The sequence below is a fragment of the Sminthopsis crassicaudata genome, chromosome 2, assembly GCF_048593235.1.
Source record: "Sminthopsis crassicaudata isolate SCR6 chromosome 2, ASM4859323v1, whole genome shotgun sequence".
Classification (NCBI taxonomy): Eukaryota; Metazoa; Chordata; class Mammalia; order Dasyuromorphia; family Dasyuridae; genus Sminthopsis; species Sminthopsis crassicaudata.
Window position 1 is genome coordinate 26917488 of NC_133618.1, and position 15490 is coordinate 26932977.

At 55.2% G+C, this 15490-nt stretch overlaps 1 protein-coding gene across 1 annotated transcript in view; it reads left to right on the forward strand.

Moving 5' to 3' along the window:
• The window catches only part of DYSF (dysferlin), a 233162-nt gene that overhangs the window by 166122 nt on the left and 51550 nt on the right, over positions 1–15490 (forward strand). Inside the window, 8 exon segments of the mRNA XM_074285534.1 lie at positions 741–922; positions 1614–1754; positions 2118–2147; positions 4566–4595; positions 12622–12723; positions 12824–12985; positions 13382–13544; positions 14273–14336. Coding sequence (XP_074141635.1) covers positions 741–922; positions 1614–1754; positions 2118–2147; positions 4566–4595; positions 12622–12723; positions 12824–12985; positions 13382–13544; positions 14273–14336 — 874 coding nt within the window.

The window sequence follows — 15490 nt, forward strand, 5'->3', positions numbered from 1 at the left end:
CACCCTCCCCCATCCCTTTCCAGTTCCTTAGGGGGTAAGATAAACTTCTATACCTAACTGTGTCTGTTAATCCTTTTTTGAGTCAATTCTGATGAGAATGAGGTCCAAGTATTTCTATCCTCCCCTCAACTATAAAGGTTCTTTTGTAGCTCTTTTATGTGAGAATTCATCATCCAGTTTGGCACATAACAGGTGCTTAATAAAGGCCCACTGTCTCTCAGCTTTGCTTCTGGAAGCCAGTATGGGCCTTGATGGTGTATCGTGTCCTCACACAGAATCACAGCTAGGAATCCTTGGGCACATTTAGTGGAACAGGATTTAGTGATGACGGGTAGTAGGAGAGGAAATAAGTTGGACCTGAGGGAAAAAATGCTGTGGGAAAAATGTCTTGGGGCAGTTGCTTGGTGGGTCACCGCCCTCGTTCTGGCCTCATCCTGGACCCTCTCTGTTACACATCAGATATTTCCAAGGACCAGAATCTGAAACTTCCCCCCATTTCATAGTTGGGGTCACTGCGGGAGCCCTCTTTGAGTTCTGATTTCCTCTGCAAAGGGTACCTTGAGTCTGCCTTTCATTAGCAGAGATGATTGGCAGGGCCTGAGCCCAGTGGCCTGGCTCGGGTGATCACCCTCCCACTTTCATGAATCCTGGAACATGGGTTAACTCACTTCCACCATGAGTCAGAGGTTTGCTTTCTCACAATTCTGTCCTGTCTCTTCTTTTTCTCCTGTTCAACATAGACCCTTATGCCATAGTCTCCTTCCTCCATCAAAGCCAGAAGACGGTGGTGGTGAAGAATACACTGAATCCCACTTGGGACCAGACACTCATCTTCTACGAAATTGAGATCTTTGGGGACCCCAAGACTGTCTCAGAGAACCCCCCCAGCATTGTGGTGGAGCTGTATGATCATGACACTTATGTGAGTGCACCTCCCTCTGGTTCCCCACGCCGCCCAGAACAGCATGAAGTAGTCCTCATAATTAGGAAGGAAGCGGCCTGGTATAGTTTATAGAGTCAAGGGGACTTGCTTCTGGCTGGAGGCAAATCACTCCGCCTCTCAGCTTCCATTTTCTCATTTTTAAAATGGGGCACAATAATAGCCTCTCCCTCCCAGGGTGTCGTTATGAGGGTCAGATGGGATAATTTTGTCATTTCTGGACATATCTTCTTACTCTTGCTCCCGCCCTAGAACTGAGCTGTCCCTACGGTATTTGACAATGTGTGCAACATCCTGCTTCCCTCCTGCCCTACCTTGGTGCTGAGAGCAGGGGGTTTGTGGCTCTGCTTTTTTTTTTTTAATTTTAATAGTTTTTTTTGCCAGATATATGCATGGGTAATTTTACAGCATTGACAATCGCCAAACCCTTTGTTCCAATTTTTCTCCTCCCCCCGCCCCCCCCAGATGGCAGGTTGACCAATACATGTTCACTATGTTAAAGTAAAATTAAATACCATATATGTATACATGTCCAAACACTTGTTTTGCTGCACAAAAAGAATCGGACTTTGATATAGTGTACAATTAGCCTGTGAAGGAAATCCAAAATTGTGCCTTGTTTTTAACGACTCCGCACGGTTTGTGATGCTGGGTTCCTCCGCGTTTACCATAGGGTGCCGACGAGTACCTAGGGCGCTGCATCTGCCGACCAAGTCTGCAGCAGGCGCCGAGGCTGACCTGGTTCCCAATTGTGAGGGGAGGCCGACCTGCTGGAGAGCTTCTTGCAGCCTTTGAACTCATCCAGAGGGAGAAGGTGAGACTGGCCAGGGGAGAACAAAAGAGGATGAGGCAAGATCTTGGATCTTAGATGTTCTGTGTTGATTGGGTCTGCCTTTGTGGGCTCTGAGATAGCCAGGGGTTTAAGTCCTGATTTTTCCTCTCAGTTGGGAAAGGGGATCATGTTGCAGCTGGATGGACCTTATCGGGGAAAGCTTCTGGGAGGAAGTGTTTTCTGAGTAGCATTTTGAAAAAGGTCAGATAAATAAGTCAGGAGAGAGGATTCTTGTGGGAAAGTTGGAGGAAAGAGTTCCCTGGAGGAGTGAAATTGGGAGAAGCACTAACATCTTCAGATTATGGAACGGATAGGAATGACATTTTTTCCTCCTTTTTCCCATAGCCGGCGATTCACCATATCCCTGGTTTCGAGGTAAGCCCTATACTTTTTCTGCTTTCCAGAAATTTCTACTTATATGAATTGAGAAAAAAAATGAGAGAGAGAGAGAGAGAGAGAGAGAGAGAGAGAGAGAGAGAGAGAGAGAGAGAGAGAAAGAGACAGACAGACACACAGACACACACACAGAGAGAGACAGAGAGGAGAGACAGAGAGAGACAGAGAGACAGACACAGAGAGAGAGAGAGAGAGAGGAGAGAGAGACAGACAGAGAGAGAGAGAGGGAGAGAGAGACAGACAGAGAGAGAGAGACAGAGAGAGAGAGACAGAGAGAGACAGAGAGAGACAGAGAGAGAGAGAGAGACAGAGACAGAGACAGAGACAGAGACAGAGACAGAGAGGGACTGAGAGAGAGACAGAGAGAGACAGAGAGAGAGAGACAGAGAGAGAGACAGAGAGACAGAGAGAGAGAGATGGAGAGAGACAGAGAGAGAGACAGAGAGAGACTGAGAGAGAGACAGAGAGACACAGAGAGAGAGACACAGAGAGAGAGACAGAGACAGAGGGACTGAGAGAGAGACAGAGAGACACAGAGAGACACAGAGAGAGAGACAGAGAGAGACAGAGAGAGAGAGAGACAGAGAGACACAGAGAGACACAGAGAGAGAGACAGAGAGAGAGAGAGAGACAGAGAGAGACAGAGACAGAGAGACAGACAGAGAGAGAGAGAGAGACAGAGACAGAGAGAGACAGAGACAGAGAGAGACAGAGACAGAGACAGAGACAGAGAGACAGAGAGGGACTGAGAGAGAGAATCTCCACAAAATCTTAGTAGATATTGGCCAGCAAGGACTGTTACTATTCAGAAGCCCAAGTTTCTTTTCCTAGGACTTCTGCCTCAGGGACACAACCCTTTTATGTCTTGTCACCTTCCTGAGCACTGAGTCAGTAGGGCTACTCCTTCAGCCAGACACCAGGAAAGCCCAGTTCTTCCTTGGCTCCGTCTGTGGTGACAGGCTAAGGACCGAGGAGTCACAGAATCCCGTGGCATCCAGCTCAGCAAACGAGCCTCTGTTTGGGGATTCGATGCTTTTCTCAGCCGGGTCATTCTAGCTTGGCTTCTTTGAGAAGTCTGTCTTCCCTAATTATTGTTATTGTTGCTACTATCAATATCATCAATATTATATTACTGGGAACCTCCAGAATAAGTGCCTCAAGGTGGAGGAACCTGATGTATCACCACCATTGAAACCCATATTTTCTGAGCCCCCATTAGTGTGGTTCTTTTGCTAAGCCAACTAGAGAGCACACTCATTTAAAGATACTTCAAACAGCACACAAAATAAACAGTGAGAAAGATCCCCCCTGAACAGACTTGGACAATCTGCCGTGGAATATCACTCAGCAAAAAAGGCGCACCTGATGGGCACGAATGGGCTTGAGGAATATGTGTGGCTGCAACATTCTTCCCTTACAATACGCCTTTGTAATGAGTAGCAGGAATACTGTTGTCACCATTTTACAGACAAGAAAACTGAGGCCTAAGGAGGTTAAGGGGCATGTCCCAGATTACTTAGGGAACAGTTGGGAGGGACAGAGCTGGGATATGCGCTTTAGTTTTCTGATCCCAAATCCATTTTTTTTTTTTTTTTTTTTAGTATTTCCCTACATGTTTTTTTTTCCCCTATAGTTTCTCTCCAGTTAATTCTCTTTTCTTCCTTTTCTTTCTACATTTACAAAGTCTTCTGTTCAAGGGCCTTTGTTACATAGAACACTCAGAGGGCTGGCTCTCGCCCGTCCAGGGCAGTTTTGAAAGCAGGAGTGTGGCACTGGTCACCCTGGTCCCTTAGCCTTGGTGGCCTCACCCAGCATCTCTTTCTTCCAGTGATCAGGAACTTCTTTTATCTAACCTAAGGGGGCATATGTGGGTAGCTGACTTTTACCTACACGTCCTCCTGATTATTTATTGAGGGGTGGGATTGCCGCTGGGTAATTAACAGTGCTATGTTTGCTAAGTGCTTGGTGTGCTGGGCAAAGCGGGATGGTTCCGCCCTCAGAGAGCCTGCATTCTCTCAGACCGCACACGTACACGGCAGCCTGGGTCCTTTGGCAGGCCGGACCTGGGAGTGCGAGGCTCGGGCTGTTCTCCTGCCTCTCCTCCCCGCTCTGTCTCTCTCTCTCTCTGGGTGTGTGTCTCTCTCTCCCCCAGAGCACGCACGCGGCTTCTCCCAACTGTTTTCTCATCTTCTTTAGCTCCTCTAAACCCCACTCCAAATGACTGGGACAAGATTCAGAGGGAACCATGGCTGTGAAGCTTGTCACAAGCCATCTAAAGTGGGCCATGAATATTCATGATTATTAATGAGGGATGTATTTTTTTTTCTCTTGATTTCCTATTTCTTCCTTTCCTGAAAATCAAATGACTTTAATGGAATAACTCACCGCGTGCCCCAGTCGAATGAGATAACCAGCATCATGGAAGAGGTGAGTTGGACTGCACTGGGTCAGCTCCTAACCCTAACCCTAAAAGGGGCTAGAAGAGGTTGGGCACGGTACCTTCGTATGACGGGTTCTGTATTGTTGGAGAAGTAAGAGAAGGGGCAGCTAATGCCCCCGACCAGCGACTCCCTCCTAGGACTAGGAAGGATCGGCCTATAGGCCTTTATTAAGGGGCTCCTGTGGGTCGGCGGCAAGACCAACCATACTGGTCTGGTGGGGGGAGGTCGGAACTGGGGTGATGGTTGTGCGAATGTGGAGAAGGGGGCGCGTGTGACTGACGGGGCCAAGGCAGAAATGAGAAGATTCGCCAGGTCAGAAATGTGGGCTGAGAGCGAGTGAGGAGCGTGTCGGAGAGAAAATGTTGCCTTGGAAATGATACTGGCCAAAAGGCAGTGGCTGATGTACGACCCTGGGAGCGTGTTCAGTTTGCGGCGCCACGTTTTAGGACTGAAGTTGATAAATGGAGTGTCCAGGGCCGGGCGGGAGGATGGCTAAAGCCCTTAATGCTGTGCCTTAGGAGCACCGTTAGAAAGAATCGGAAAAGAAAAGAGGTGAGAGCTAATGGCTCTCCTCAAGTGTATGAGGGGCTATTATGGGAAAAGGGTTAGGTTAATTCTACTTGTCCCCAGAGGGAAGAACTTGAAATATTAGGTAGGAGTTGCAAAAATTTCATAAGGAGAAACTTCCAGGCTCTGAGTGTTGTTCCGTAGTGGAAAACTGTGAGTTTCCCTTTCGATGGAGGTCTTTCTTTTTTAAAGTTAGTATTTTATTTTCCCCCAATTATATGTAAAGACACTTAACATTTGTTTTTGAAACTTTGAGTTCCAAACTCTCTCCCTTCTTCCCTCTCCCCCCGCCACTGAGAAAGCAAGCAATTCAACATAAATTATACAAGTACAAAACATTTCTCTAGCCCCCCCCCCCAAAAAAAAACCTTCAGGAAAGATAAGAAGAGCGACAAAGGATGCTTCATCCTGTATTCATACGCGCTTTTCATCCCAAGTCCTTCAGAGTTGTCTGGCATCTTTACGTTGCTGAGAAGAGCAAAGTCTCAAAGTGGGGTGGTCACCGTTGGAGGGGCTCCAAGGGGTTTCTTGGGCTAAGGGATACTTGAGGTCCTTTCTGACCCTGAAATGCTCTGCCCTGGTGATGTTCCATTTTCCGGGGAAAATCTCCCTTACCAGGAAGGAATGAAGACAAATGGGTAGAATCAGTCATTCGATCAATCCAATAAGCACTTATTAAACACTTACTCTCTGCCAGGCAGTGTGCTGGAATCCAAAGGAAAAGTCTCTGTCCTCTGAGAACTTAGACTGGATCCCCACCCCCGTCCTCCGAGCCCGAGACCTTTCTGGACTGGACAGAGTCCGGTGCTGAGTGTTTGTGGGAGAAGCTGCTTCGGAGGAGACGTGTTTCTCACTCCAAGGAGCCCTTGCTCTGGAAACGCTTGTTTTATGTTGTGTGCTATTGTGCCATTTCTGGGTCACTAATAGTCTGGCACGGGCCCCCTCCTCTCCACTTTGCCCTCCACCCAACAGAGCCAGGAACCTTCTGTCAAGTTCCGGTCTGCCCATGTCATGCTGCCCGCTGCCTCTGGACAAATACAGACTCAGGCTGGCCTTGAAGGTCCTCCCCAATCTGACTTCCTCCCGCCTTCCGGCTTTGTTTCATCTTCCTTTCATGTATTCTGTTTTCCAGTTAAGCTCTTTTCCAAATTCTCACACAGGTCACCTCGCCCCAGGCTGTGGATTGTTTTTTGCTGTTCAGTCAATTTTCAATCTTTGGGGTGTTCTTGGCAAGGACACTGGAGGGTTTGCCATTCCCTTCTCCAGCTCGTTTGACACATGAGGAAACTGAGGCACACCTCAGTGACCTGCCAGAGTCACACAGCTGCTCAGTGTCTGAGCCGGATTTGAACTCGTGAAGTTGAGCCTCCTTGACTTCAGGCCCAGCGCTCTATCCACTGCCCCTTCCACGAAATGTAGGACCCCTAAGTGCACGATACAAAGGTAAATAAAAGCCCAAACCATATTTTGAATTTGGAATCAGAGGGAGCTGGGTTCAAGAGTTCTGACTTTGCGCTCTCCTGATTGACCTCAGGGAAGTCAGGAGAGAGGAGCTTCTCTGGGCCTCAGTTTCCTGATCTGTCCAATGAAAGAACTGGGCTGGATAACTTGATCTCTCCGGCTTGAAAGCTCTTTTACCATCATCTCCTTGCCCTACTCCCTCTGGGGCCTCAGTTTCCCGATCTGTAAATTGAAGGTGGTGGGTCTGATGACCTTGAAGGCCACTCCTCCGCTCTAGGTCTAGGCCCCTAGGAAGGAGCTGAGCCCTAGCAGGCTGTGGCTCCCCCAACATTCCACAGTATCAGAGCTAGGGTTGGACCCCAGGTCTCCTCTGCCTGCAGACGCTGTCCCCCGGAGGGGCCTGAGCCGACCTTGAAGGCCCCTTACATTCTCTAACACTAAAGCCCCTTTTTGCCTTCTGCCTCTCCTGACTCAGCCTCCTCCCCTCTTCTCTACCCCTCATTCTTCCATCTCTCCTTTGTTCAGAAAACAAAAGCTGGGCGCCATAACCAGAGGGAACAAACTCTGAAGCCCGCTGGGAAGGAGACTGATGTGGGGGGGAGGCCCCTTGCTCTCATTCCAGGATTTGGAAAAGGAGGTGATCCTGGCTTGGGGCAGGGAGGAGGAATGGGGGGGTCTGCAGCCAGCTGGCCCAAGCTGAGGGCCCCTGCGTCCGGCTCCCGTAGGAAAGCACTAGGGTGGAGCAGCTGCCATCACCCCTTAGTCCCACTCTAAAGGGCTTGCTCCGATGGCAGGAGCGAGCCCCCCTTCTCCCTCTGCCTGCCGAGTGTGGGGAGGGGGGACAGATACCGACAAGGCCCACTGGGGAGCGTCCCCCCAAGTTAGGAGCGGGAAAGAACTTTGGTTTTCAGGAAATTGCCAGGAGTTGCTTACCTGCCTCCCCCTACCCCAACTTCACAAGAAAGTGGGGCAATTTCTTTTCTAAGTTAATGAATCCTCCCCCAGAACCAGCCCCCTCCTCCCCCCCTCCCCTGCCCCCAACCTTGGCTTTAATTTAAAACATTGTTTTTGCTGGGAAGTGTAATTAGAGCAACATGTTATTCCTAATGAGCCCTCGGAGCATGAGGGGACAGACAATGGAGGTCTCCAGGCTCTGTTGTTAGACCGGGTCCTGCCGACGCTGTGGTGGCCACTGTCGGGGCTCCCCGGGCCCCTCCGGCCATCTGGCCCTCTCCGAGGCAGCGCCGGCAGACAGGCTGGAACGACAAGCTGTTTTTCAGTCCTGTCTGGCTCTCCATGACCCCATCTGGTGCTTTCCTGGCAAAGGTACTGGAACGGTGGGCCATCTTACAGATGAGGAAACTGAGGCAGACAGAGGAAGTGGCTTGCCCGTGGTAAGGGTCTGAGGCTGATTTGAATGAGAACGATGGGTCTTCCTGGCTCCAGATGGGCTCAGATCTTACTTCCTCCCCTTTCTACCTGGGTGATCTCAGGGGAGTCAGTTGATCTTAGATTCCTCATACGTAGGGTTAGAAGAAAATGGTCTCCTCGATTCCTTCCGGTTCTGGATCCGTGGCCCCAAGAGCTCGCTTCTTGGGACCTCAGTTTCCCCGTCCGTGAAACAAGAATAGTGGACTAGATGATCCTGGAGCTTTGTCTGGCTGCGAGAGCTGGTTGTTAGATTTTCATGATTCACACCTAGAAATGGGCCCCTCCAAGTCAGGGACCGAGTTGTTTCTGTTGTTTGTCTAGACTTAAAGGGGGGGATGGGAAAATGTTGCTAAAGGAGATTAAATTGAAAAGGTTGCCCCTCCCCTCTGGCAGCAACTGGGAGATGAGAAGCAGGGACGCCCCTCCCCTCGCCCCACCCGGGCTCCCCTCTGCCGTGCCTCCGCCAGTTGCTCCTTTCACGCTGGATTTCTTCACTCCACCACGGGCCCAAAGGGGCAGCAGGGTCACCGGGGGTCACAGCTCATGAAGAAGGTCCGGCTCAGGGGCTTCTCGCCTGCCGCTGAGCAGACACCTTTGGGACTCACCCCCGAGAGCCGGGCAGTGCCACGCTTTATAGGGCATACAGCCGGGCAGAGAGGGCTGGGCGGCGGGAGTCTCCCGGGTTCGGACGGGCCTCCTGCTCCCACCTAAGCGAAAGCAAAGCCGTGTCTGTGAGGAACTTTGCAAACCTCGTGTGCTCGGCAAGCGGCTGCTAGCTAGTGTTCTCCCAGCTCTATGGGAATGCTGCTTAGTTTTTATTCTCATTCGGCTTCTCAACCACCCTGTGGGAGTACATGTGGCTATTTCCCCATTTTACAGATAAGAAAACTGAGGCACAGAAAGAGGAAGTGACTGGCTCAGAGTCACAGAGCTAATAAGTGACTGAGGCAAGCCCCCGACTCCAACTTGTCACCTTCCAGCGGCTTACGGGCCTCCCAAGATGAGGAAATCACTCTGGCTAGTAGATGGCTCAGTGGATAGAGGACTGGTCCTGAGGTCAGGAGGACCCGAGTTCAAATCCAGCCTCAGACACTTAATAGTTACTAGCCATGTGACCCTGGCAATCACTTAACCCCCACTGCCTTGGGGGGGGGGGGAGAAGAAGATTCTCTGTCCCATCTTTGAATGATTCCCATGTTAGGAAATCTTTCTGGCCCAAGGCAAACAGGGTCCCTGATGTCCGGCCTGTGGTAACCCCTTTTCCACTGGCCTGCCCCAGCAGTGTGGACAGAGCCGCCAGTTAGGGTTGGAGACCACAGAGGGGACCCCTCCAATGGCAGAGAGCCGGTGCTGCCCTGGCCTGGGGCGCTCGTCTCTGGTGTCCCGGGTCTCATGGACGCTTTCCTGGCAAAGACCCCCGGGTGTTCACCACTTCCTAGCCTGACTAGGAAGTCCTCAGGCTCCCAGGGGCCCCTGGACGAGCTCCCGAGCCCTTCATTTGGCCGGGCCCGGCCTCCCTTGGTGAGGGAGACCTCCCCTTCAGGGGGTCTTGGTTGCAGGCAGACGGGCCGACTTCCTGCTCCCCAAACTTGGGCTTCCATCTCTGGGCCTTTGAATCCCCGGCGTCCTTCAGGGCCCGAGGGAAGGTTTTCTCAGTCCCTCCTGATTTTGCTGCTCTTTCCCTTCTTCCCGCATTCCCGGGGAGCGTGAGCTCCTTCAGGGCAGGCGACCCCCCTTTGTGTATCTGCCCACAGTAGTCAGTCTTGTAGCAGGAAGGAGGGGGGTGTGAGAGAGGGGGGCCGGAGCACAGAGTGCAGAGGTCATGGATGCTCCTGGCCGGGACGGAGACCACGGGGCGGGCAGGGACTGGGCCTGGTGCTGAGGGCACGCGGGAGCCTTCAGATGTTCTTGAGCAGGGGACGTTACGGGAGAGGGACTGGTGCGAAGTGTGAGGGAGTCTGGCCTGGCGGAGGGATGGGCCGCCCTGAAAGCTTCCCCGTGGGGAGCGCCTGAGAGGGAGGTGGGCAGAGGGGCCCGGGACACCGGCTGGAGGCCGGCAGGGCTGGCTCAGGGCCCACTCAAAGGCTGGGTGACCCCGGACACACCGTCCTCTGGGCCCAGAGAGGAGACGCTCCCCCAGGACATCCGGTCCGGGTCCGGCTCTGCAGAGTGGGACTCAAGAACCTCGAAGCATTCCGGGGCCCGTCAGGAGAAAAGGGGGGGCTTCTGGGGCTGGGAGCGCTGCTGGGGGCCGGCCGGGACACGGACTCCGTCTAACCTCCTTCTCTGCTTGTTCTCTCCCGGCCTCCTCCCTCTGTTGGCTCTCCACAGCTGTGCACACCTGCCCTCTTCCTCCAGGGCCTCATCCAAACGGTACATGCTCCCTGCGCCCTCCTCCTCCTCCTCCTCCTCCCCCTCCTCCCTCCCGCCTCCCCCGCTCTGGGTTCGCAGGTTCTGTGTGCGACTTCTGCAAAGCAGGGGGGGGGGGGGCGGACCCTCAGGGTCACCAAGCAAGGGAATGCTGGGTTGTGGAAGAGGTGAGAGATGAAGACCGCCCTGGGCGCTAGTGAGAGGGAGGGGACCCAGCAGGGTGGGCAGCGGGCCAGTTGGCCAGGTCCTGGCCGGTGGTGATTCCCCGGGGCAGCCAGTCCCTGTGGAGACGACATGCAGCTGGGACAAGCCTTGTTGTGCTTAGAGAGACGGACTTGGGGGGGGGAAGCATTTATGTAGCACCTACTAAGTGCCCGGCCCGGCTCCCATTGAACCCTCCCAACCCGGCTCCCCGGAGACGCAGCGGACAGGGAGCCAGACTCGCGTTCCCGTCAGGCCTCAGACGCTTCCTGGCTCTGGGACTGAGCAAGTACCTCACCTCTCTGCCTCAGCTTCTCCGTCTGTAAAATGGGCTGGAGAAGGAAGTCTCCCTTCCCAGAGCCAGATGCTGCTAAGCAACTACAACACTACAGGAAAACTCCAGGGGGCAGGGGCCATTATTGTCCCCATTCTAAAGATGAGGAAACCGAGGCAGACGGGGCTAATGATTTGCTAGCTGAGTCTTTACTCAAATCTTCCCGACGCCAAGCCCGGCCGCCCACTTGGACGCTTCTCTGGGTCCAGATCCCGTCCGTCCCTGACGCTGCCGCGTCTCTCCGTGCCCTCCGTCAGTCATCTGTGACTGAAAGTTCACATCCATCCAACAAACATGAAGCGCCCACTGTGCGCCAGCTGCTGGGGACAACTTTGTCTACAATGGAAAACGTCTTAAATCAACCAGCATTTATTAAGCTCCTACTGTGTTCTGGGTGCTCTGTTATCGATCAACCAATAAATATTTATTAAATGCCTACTATGTGCCAGAAGATACAAAGAGAAGCAAAAAACAAGGAGTCTGCCTCCCGGCAGGGGGCAACAGTGAGCAGACAGCTCACAGATATGCACAGAGTAGGGGGCAGGGAGCCTTCCCCCGCAGGACTTGAGCTCTCCCAAATGTCTCCAGAAGCGTCTCCCCCCTCCCTGAGAGCCCTTCACAGTGTGCGTTACTGGGCACTCATCACCCTGGCTTCCTGCGGCAGCTCCCAGCCCCCCCCCCCCCGCCCCATCTCCTGACTCTGGGCCTTTGCCCTGGCTGGGCCCCCCTCCACTTGATCCTGAAGTGCTCTTCCTTTTCTCCCAGCTTCTCTGGCTCCCTTCAGGACTCAGGACCCTCTGAGAGGGGCTTTCCCTCCCTCCAAGCTGGAGCAAGGCTCCTAGAGTTCCTTCTCCCCACTCTTGCAGTCCCTCACGATGATGGCAGCTCCTTTTAACTTCCTTCCTATTCTCAACGCTCAGGCCGGGGCCTGGCACATAGTAGGTGCTTCCTGTCTCCAATGCTCAGGGCAGTGTCCAACACATAGTAGATGCTTCATGTCTCCAGTGCTCACGATGGTGTCCAACACATAGTAGGTGCTTCCTATCTCCAATGCTCAGGACGGTGTCCAACACATAGTAGGTGCTTCCTATCTCCAATGCTCAGGGCAGTGTCCAACACATAGTAGGTGCTTCATGTCTCCAGTGCTCACAATGGTGTCTGACATATAGTAGGTGCTTCCTATCTCCAATGCTCAGGACGGTGTCCGACACATAGTAGGTTCTTCCTATCTCCAATGCTAAGGATGGTGCCTGGCACATAGTAGGTGCTTAATAAGTGCTTTGGGATTGATTAGTTGAATTTATATATGTGTTCTAGTAAATGTCTTTCCCTGTTTGCTCTTTTCCATTGTTTTTGTCCCTTTTCATTCCAAATCAATGTTGTGATTCATTAGCTTCCCTCGAAGGCCGGGCCCTGCTGGGACCACAAGGTTGGGGCTAGGACACGGTGCGTGGGGGAGACAAGGGGCCACACGGGGCAGGGGCGCAGCAGCAGAAGGACGTCTGGGTGCATTGGCTCCTGCTCAATAATGACTTTTCTTAGTCCTCTTAATTTACTGTGTCTCCCTTTTTTCCTGCCTCTCTCTCTGTGTTTCTGTCTCCCTGCTCTTTATGTCTCCATCTCCCCTTCCTCCCTCTCCCTTCTGCAGACTGGGGACACGGACCTGCCGTACCCTCCTCCCCAGAGAGAGGCGAACATCTACATGGTCCCCCAAGGCATTAAGCCGGTCCTCCAGCGAACGGCCATCGAGGTGGGTTGGGGTTGGGGCAGGTGGGGGGGCCCGGGAGGCAGGAGGTGAGGCCCGGGCCCAGGTCCTCGCCCACGGCCCTTGTCCCTTCCTGTCCCCGCAGATCCTGGCCTGGGGCCTCCGCAACCTGAAGAGCTTCCAGCTGGCCAGCATCACGTCCCCGAGCCTGGTGATAGAGTGCGGGGGCCAGGCGGTGCAGTCCTGCGTCATCAAGAACATCCGGAAGAACCCCAACTTCGACGTCAGCACCCTCTTCATGGATGTGGTGAGGGCCGGCCCCGGCTGACCGGGAGCCCCCGGCTCGCCCCTGGGGGGGGGTGGGTCCGCAGCCTTTCCCACTTGGAGATGGGCGGGGGGAGATCTCCGGGCTCGCTGCTCGGTCCCGCCTGGACTCGTCCTGGCTCTGGGACCCGGGCAAGCCTTAGTGACTCTGAGTCGGGGGCCCCTTCGTGGGCCCCTGTGAGGGTCACACCGGGCGTTGGCAAGTGCCGTGTAGGCCTCCAGGCCTCAGGGAGGGACCTCTGGGCTCCCGGCCTCGCTGGGCCTCCAGGTAGCCGTCCCCGCGGAGAGTGGAGCTCTGATGGAGATTGTTCCAGGCCAGACTTGGGACCCCCGGGGAGGGGAGCATGGCTGAGAGTCCTCCCCCTCTTACCCCTGACAGCGGCTGCCTCGGGAGGAGCTGTACTGCCCGCCCATCATCATCAAAGTCATCGACAACCGGCAGTTTGGGCGGCGGCCTGTGGTGGGCCAGTGCACCATCCACTCACTGGAGCAGTTTCTGTGTGACCCGTACTCCGAGAGCCCCTCTCCCGACGTGGGCTCGGGTATGGCGAGAGGGGCCCCGGGGGGGAGGGGCCGAGGGAGTGATGCATGTGGGGGCTCCGAGAGCCCCTGGGACAAAGGCCCGCAGCCTTTCCGGGGCTCTCCCACCATGTCTGCGCCTCCTTAGCTTTCCAGCAAGCGTTGCACCCTTATCCTGGGCCTGGCATTCAGGGCACCAGGCCCCGGGCTGTGGCCCTGCCCCTCCTCAGGGAACTGGCAAGGAAACGCCGCAAACAGCTGCGGCCTGCTCTTTTCTCCCGGCCTGCAGGAGGCCTCTGGGAAGGCCGGCGGGGGGGAAAGAGCTGAGAGGAGAAAAGGAGGGGACAGGGAGGAGAGATTGTGGGGGAGAGAATGAGACGAGGGAGAAAAGAGGGAAGGAAGGAGCGGAAGAGCAAAGGAGGTCGAAAGGAAAGGCAAAAGGAGAGAAAAGAAGGAAAGAAAAAAGGAGGGGGAGGGAAAGGAAGAAGTAGAGAAGGAAGGAATCAAGAGAAAAAAGAGGAGAGAGGGAGACCCAAGTCCAGATGGGCAGAGGGGGAGGAAGAACAGAGAAGACGGGGGGGGGGGGGGGGGGGGGGCAGAGACGCTGTACGGATGGCGGCCCGAGCTCCGGCTCTGGGATGATGTGGGCCCCAGTCCCCGGCTTGGGGCCGCAGGGACGGGGCTGAGCCCGCGAGGGCCAGGGGAGTGCTCCCGCTCCGGCCCCTCCGAGCCTTCCCTCCTCCCCCTGCAGATGACGTCAGCATCCTGACCCCCAGGGATGAAGTGCTGATTGACATCGATGACAAGGAGCCTCTCATCCCGTGCAGGTAGGGCCGCCTCTGCCTTTCTGCTTTTCGCGTCAGCAGAGAATCTTATCTGTGTTTTCTGCAGCACTTTTGAAGCCACAGAAAGGGCTTCATTTCTCCCCCCGCTGTCTCACACAGCGGGGTCCGGCGGCTGCGTTAACGGAGGGCCCGTGGTCCCTGACTGTTCTCGGGGAGCCCAGGGCTGGGGCTCGGGGGAGGGACGAGGGGACGGGCCTGGGCCGGGAACAAAGGCGGCCGGTGTGCTCGGAGCCTCCCTCAGGGGACCTGGGGAAGATGCCCAGTCCGGGCTCAGACGCAACTTAATTGGGCCTTGGGAACTTGGAGGAGAGACCTGGGGCACCTTCCAGAGCCCCCTCCTGCCCCCCCGCCCGTCTGGGACCCGGCTCCGGTCTGGGGAGGGAGCCAAGCCCAGGGGGGAGGGAGGCGGGCCTGGGGGAGGGGGCTCGCTCACACTGCCACCATTTGTAAGTGGGGGGGCCGTGCCCCTCTGGGGGGGATGTGCCCCGTGGGGGAAAGCCGACCTCGCGCTGCCGCCCGCGTCATCGCCAACGGAATCAGCCCATCAGTATGAATCCCTTCTAACGGGGGCGCGTGCGGAACTCGGCTCGGGTTCTCCATGCGCACACAAAGTCTCTGACCCCAGGGGAGTCTGGGAGGAGGCAGGGGGAGGACCTGGAGGGAGATGGGACCTTAAGGAGAGAGGGAGGCGAGGAGCAGGAGCACCCACGGGCACCCTGGGCTCGGGAGCAAAGAGCTGGGCGTGGCTGGAACACCTGACCGCATTGGGGGAGGGGAAGTCCAGGGCGTGGGCCGCGGAAGGGCAGGGAGGTCTCCCACGGTGGGGGGAGGGGACCAATCCCGATTTGGACAGGCTGAGTCCACGATGACTCCGGGACGTCCCCTCCAGGATGTCTGATAGCCTAAAGGTCGGGGAGATGAGCACCCCGAAACTGCTGGCCCAGGATGACTAACCCGTGGGGGCTGGCGAGAGGCCCGAGAGCGTGGGGAGAAGAGATGGACGGGCCCGGGAGCGGGAGGAGCCCGCAGAGACCCGGGAGGAGCCCGCAGAGACCCGGGACAGCCCGCAGAGACGCGGGAGGAGCCCGCAGAGACCCGGGAGGAGCGCCCGAGACCCGGGAGGA